Below are 6,000 nucleotides of genomic sequence, written 5' to 3'. Positions count from 1 at the left end.
TGAAATTTATCTCATTATTCATAAGCTCATACTAATAAATAAGTTTCTTACATGCCAGTAAAAACTTGGAACTAACGATGTATCATTGCTACAGTTTGAATTATGGGTACTGCAGGACAATTTTTTTAACAGCAAAAAAGTTTCATTAATTTTGAAATTGTTACAAGACTAAAAGGAGCAAGGAGATAACATTATGCTCAAAAGTACAGTCTGCCTAATCCGAGATCCAAATTCTGCGTTTGGCAATGAGCCAAAACAAGGATATACCCATTGGGGCCGAAACCCACCTAAAGGCTGAAATGCCGTAGGACACTTAACACAAGATAAGTGGAGATCATAAACCATCAATTAGTGTTAGATTAATCGCGAAAGTGTCGTCTTCATTGTATCTATGAGAAAATGTTGAAAATAGCTACCTGCCACTGAGTAGTTGTGGTAGAATAACAGGACCGTTCTGTATATTATATACCGAATTAAATTATTTCACTCTTTCAATTAACTACGAGAGGCTATTCAGTGCTATTGGTGCGATGCTTCATGCAATTTACAATTTACTGCATGTCAGTTTGTCTCTTAAAATGTGAATGCAAAAGTAATGAATCCCGTAGTATTTACTAATTGCAACACACTAGAGTGTCACATAGCCTTGCTTCAAGAACATCTGATAATTTTTCCACCAAGTACCCCATTAAGTTATTATTATTATCAGATAAAAGGAAATTGGATGGACATAGGTAGGTTTGAGAAATAGGCAAACGACGCACTAAGTCACGTGAAAACACCCAACGGAAATCCAGCCCAAATTTGGTTTTGATAAAAAAAAAATCCCAACCCGATGAAGCAAGCAAATGGTAAAAATCCACTGCCTTTAACAATTTATCACCGAAGGGTTAACTAAATGAGCACAAGAAAAACTAGTAAATATTTGTCGTTATCAAATCTCACAGAGATCAAATATTTCAAACATTAGAGCTATTTGAGAGTTTAACTCTCGTTAATTTTAGGATTTCGAAATTAGTCAAAGTAGGCACAAACAAACTGATTCGAATATCTATATTCGGTTCATCCATATTACTAGAAAAAAGCTAAAGATATCAATAAATTACTTGAGGACGAATACGAGAGAGAGAGAGAGAGAGGGAGAGAGAGAGAACGTTAATGGGTCATCCATATTACTCCTTCTGTCCTAAATTGGATGACAATTTTTTATATTTGTGTCAATTTCAATTTCTTATATCTTTCAATATGAATCTCAAATAATATGCAATATGGATCTTGTTTGATAGTTTTCGATTAGTTTTATTATACAAAGTTTTCAAACTCATGAAAAACTTTATAGATTGAAAGATATAGACAATGAAAAATGACACAAATTTAAAAAATTATCATCCATTTTAGGACGGAGGGAGGACTAGAAAAAAGCTCGAGATATCAATAAATTACTTGAGGACGAATACGAGAGAGAGAGAGAGAGAGAGAGAGAGAGAGAGAGAGAGAGAGAGAGAACGTTAATGGAATACAGCAAATAAACGCGAAAACATTCTCTTGTTCTTTAGGACAACCGCGTCATACGACTTTTACTCCACTGCTTAAAACACTGATTTCTCTCTCTCTCTCTCTCTCTCTCTCTCGATTGTGTCGATAATTCGATATATAGAATTATTGATCTGTCGGAACCAAACCAGATCCTTGCGCTGCTGAAAATGGAGCACAAAAATCCGTACTTGTCTCCATTTTCGTCGCCTTTTTTACTACTTGTCTTCTTCTTATTAGTAGGAGTATTTTTTTTGGCGGCCGGCTTCTCTGTTTCTGCTTCTGCTTCCGCTTCCACTTTCATTTCAGGTTCTTCTAAAATTAGATTGTCTTATTTATACTCCTTTGCCATAAAGGCCCATAAAAACTCATTATACTTACCAACTCGTTTTTCCTTATTTATTTTTATGTTCATATTCAATTGCATACAAATACAATAATAATTGGGGTCCTTACTTGGCATTATGATGCAGATGATGTATTTGAGGATCGAGCTTCATTTGGTCGGAACCTCCTTCAGACCAAGAACCGTAATTTCCCATTTTTATTTTTCTTCTTTTTAATACACTGCATCTGCAAGATTTATGCTTTTATATATATATATATATATATATATATATATGAAGTCGGGGTAAACCAAACCAAATCAAACCGAGCCTTATGTCCCAATCACATGAAGTTGGAATGAGTTTGAATTAAATTGCGAGCGGCCCCGGATTTTTGAGGTGGATTTTTTTTTGGAACCTTGGTCAGTTGTACAGGAAGGACGAGAAAATCAACTTTTTTGGAAACTGAATAAAAACTCTAGTGTTTAGTGGCCAAGAAAATTGTGGACACACAATTTCAACTTTTTCACCGGGAAATAGTTTCTCGCAAAATAGATCTTGCAAAAATGAAAGAATTTTATTTTTCTTGCTAAATTCTTTGTTAACATAACACAAACAGAAAAAATACAGTAATTTTTTTTATTTTTCTTGCTAAATTCTTTGTTAGCATAATACAAATAGAAAAATAAATTTTATTTTCCTTCGCTTCACTTTTAGAATACAATTCTTATGCAACATTCCAACAACTGAACGGAGCCGGGGTGAGCTAAAACTTCGTCCAAAGTAATTATTAACAATTTTCTTGAGTTTTTGCTCTTTAAAAATCTTGCAAACGTTTGGGCATGAACATATTCAACCGATGACAAATGATTTCTCATATTTAGTCAATTCAAGGAATTTTTGGATTTGGGACACCTGACTCCTTGTTTGCGGTCCAAGATATTGGCAAAAAGATACAACTGAATGTTTTTCTATTAAGAATGAAGGCTCTTTAGCTGATTTACTTGCACCAACACTTAGGGTTCTCGTTAAATACCATCATTCCTATCAATGGGTAGGTTTAGGTTATGATCCACATAAATGAACTTGGGTATTGGTGTCTGGTGCATATTTTGGGAATCAGATCCTTATGTTAAGGGTAAGCGGACTTGCCAAAAGTGATCATTTTTCCTGAGAGATAAAATGGTTGTTTCTTTAAGAGAGAGAACAATAGTGATACAGTCATTTTATAGCAATAATGCATCATAGGTTTATTCAGGTGTCGGGTGCTGAATTTATTCATGAACTGTCCATGTAACTTAGGATTTGCTGATTTAGTTCAGCAGCATTTCATCGAGTTTGATCCCATCATCATGCAACTAATTGGCTATATATGTGATACACTATTTAGAAGTGGTTTGACCTGCAGTTGGATAAAGATCTGATTTCTACTTAAAGTTGGATCTTGTTATCATAATATCATGTGTGAGCAATTGACCATTTTTGGATCAGGTGATGAAGTAACATGGAATTGATTTAGCAACATGCTCGGTACTATTTGGTAGCAGGATATGCTCCATCACTCGATTTGTTTAAGGCTTTAAAGCTATTTCTAAGTTGAACAAGTATACCATAACTCGCTTCTAAACATTGTAGCACAATTGTACAAGTGCTGTGTTACCTAAAATGAACGAGGTGATCAAAGGGTTCATGTTTTTTTAAAGACTCTAGAATTGGGTGCGTTTCGTCTGTTCAAATCTTTCCATTGTGTCATTTGCAGCTTGCCCTGTGAACTTCGAGTTTTTGAACTACACAATCGTCACTAGCCAGTGCAAAGGACCGCTTTACCTGCCCAGTCTGTGTTGTGGAGCTTTGACAGAATTCGCCTGCCCTTATGTAGATGATTTGAACGACTTAACCAACGATTGTGCCTCAACCATGTTTAGCTACATCAACCTTTATGGGAAATACCCACCTGGCCTTTTCGCCAGTGAGTGCAAGGATGGTAAACAAGGGCTTGCGTGCAATGGAACTTCAGCGTCGGCTCCCACCAGCGGAAGCCAGATCGTATCTATTCCCTCACTGCTAGTACTACTCTCAACGGGTTTCCTAGTGCTACTTTTGCTATTTCTCTGAAGGCTTGTACGCAATTTAATGTTCGAGTGCTTTTGTACTTTCTTAACCTTGTTGAAATTATCATCAAGCCGGCGTTAGTATCCACATCTGCTGGCTAGAGCTCACATTCCTTTGATTTGTTATTATTCCTGTATGTAGCCCATTTTAATAGTACAGTACTTCTTTGGTACTTTCATGAACCTTCAAGTGCCAGAGGCATCAAAGAAGGAAAGGCCATTTGATGGGCTGTGCATGTTTGTTAAAGAGAAGAGGAATCTATATAATAACCTAGCTCATTATTTGAATGAATCCTACGTACATCCATCTTTAAATCTTAACCATTAACATCTATACACGTAAATTTTATGGCTGAAATTTACAAGGTTTCATCCGTGTAACTTTATTACCCAAGCAAGTTTCCTTTACTGTTTAATACCAATCAATAGATTCCAGTTTAAATTCTGGAGAATCGTTCGTATTGTTTCCTAATGTTTAAACTTAATTTTTCAATCTAATTGACTACCTTTACGTGTTACCTACGATTTTCTTTTCAATTCACTACCATTTTTAGTTGATTACATTTATATCGGTTGATTATATTTAAATGGACATATAAACATTTTGATCGTTCGAGCCGTGCCTGGAGGCACGAATATGTACTAGAACGAAGGAACTCTGTTTGAATCTAATTTAAGAAAAAATCTTCCTGCATAAATCAGCTTCGTTGGAGAGAGTGGTCAATAATTTTGTAATTTTTAATTGTGTTCAGAATGCGTTGCGCGTTGTCTTCAATCACGGGCAAATCCTAATTATTAGTAATTATTCAATGACGGGAAAGTTCAAATATTTATTTATTTTTATTGAGCCAGCCTGTACCATTTTTTTATTGTACCTCGTGATTCGTTTCATCTCTAGTATTGGTCACTTCTTTCGACGGTTGCTGTGGAATTTTTGAAGTACCTTTTTAAAGTGAATTGAATTAACATCAAAAGCCCAATTTGTAATTTATTTTCTTTTTTTCTTCATTTTTTAAATATTTTTTTGAGAATCTTTGAGGGACTCACTGCTCTTTTTAGAATTTGATCCTCCAAAAGTAAATTTGGTCCTCTAAAAATCGAGGATCAAAAGTAATTTTAGAGAACAAAATTTTAAAAAATAACAATGGATCCCTCAAAGATTCTTTCAAAAAAGTATAAAAAGTGGAAAAAAAAGAAAAGAAAAAGAGAATAACTTATAAAATCTCTGTGTCGCATTCATTTTCTATTTTGGAGGAATAGAGACAGATTGAAGATGTCCTTTGCCTCACCTCTGCCCAGATTTTCTTGTTTCTTTTTTTTATATTTTTTTTTGGTCAAACGGAATTTCCAGATTTTCTTGTTTGAAGAGAGGGGCTGGCCGGGTTTATACCGGATGCTTACAGTCAAAGTTTAAAATAAATCCGAACCATTGAATCTACCTATGAACAGTCACGATCACAGTCATGATCACGACAGTCTCCCCCATTCCAAAAACATGGACCGGAGAGGAGTCGATCCATCTATACGACTATACCTATATACCAGCACACATTCTTAATATTTCTAGTGACTTGACAGCTTCGTAGTTTTTTTTTTTTTTTTTCCCCCCTCAGTAATAAGTATTGTCTGTGATGATGCTCTTCAGAGTTACGGCACAGTGAGGCGAGAATGATCGTATCTAGTTCCATGTCAATGAATGTCGGACAAAGAGGATGTGGACAGAACAAGCATGCCATTCCTAATCTCCCTATCGTTAAGAGGGATGGATGGGAGTGCTATGAACGGCCCATCCTACTTTCAGAACTTAAGTTGAAAATCAGATTTCACAAATGGCAAGTGCTTCTCGTTGCGTGGATCCGAATGATATGGGAATTCGGTGATTCCAACAGAACCACCTACGCGTCTTTGCTTTCACTGCGGTGAATGCACAAAATAAATGGAGGCTTGGTAGTATTGCTATTCAATTTCAAATATGGCAGTACCTGGGCTGGACTTTACTCTGATCGTGCTTGTGAAAGCATAAGCTGTTG

The 6,000-nt window shown here is 35.7% G+C and overlaps 1 protein-coding gene across 1 annotated transcript; it reads left to right on the top strand.

The window, feature by feature from the left end:
• The first annotated feature begins 1,461 nt into the window (after positions 1-1,461).
• Positions 1,462-4,262, top strand: LOC131321882 (GPI-anchored protein LLG1-like). The gene is made up of 3 exons (XM_058352870.1): positions 1,462-1,842; positions 2,007-2,063; positions 3,619-4,262. The coding sequence occupies exons 1-3, from the start codon at positions 1,704-1,706 to the stop codon at positions 3,972-3,974; spliced, it is 552 nt and encodes a 183-aa protein (XP_058208853.1). The 5' UTR covers positions 1,462-1,703; the 3' UTR covers positions 3,975-4,262.
• The last annotated feature ends 1,738 nt before the right edge of the window (positions 4,263-6,000 follow it).

The sequence above is a fragment of the Rhododendron vialii genome, chromosome 4a (genome assembly GCF_030253575.1).
Source record: "Rhododendron vialii isolate Sample 1 chromosome 4a, ASM3025357v1".
Classification (NCBI taxonomy): Eukaryota; Viridiplantae; Streptophyta; class Magnoliopsida; order Ericales; family Ericaceae; genus Rhododendron; species Rhododendron vialii.
The sequence above is the reverse complement of the archived record's forward strand: the minus strand, read 5'-3'. Positions and strand labels throughout refer to the sequence as shown.

Excerpts from the sequence above, each read along its gene's own strand:
- LOC131321882 (XM_058352870.1), top strand. The coding sequence starts at position 1,704 with ATGGAGCACAAAAATCCGTACTTGTCTCCATTTTCGTCGCCTTTTTTA. Across the intron at positions 1,843-2,006 it reads CGCTTCCACTTTCATTTCAG|ATGATGTATTTGAGGATCGA; the intron begins GTTCTTCTAAAA and ends ATTATGATGCAG. Across the intron at positions 2,064-3,618 it reads CCTCCTTCAGACCAAGAACC|CTTGCCCTGTGAACTTCGAG; the intron begins GTAATTTCCCAT and ends TGTCATTTGCAG.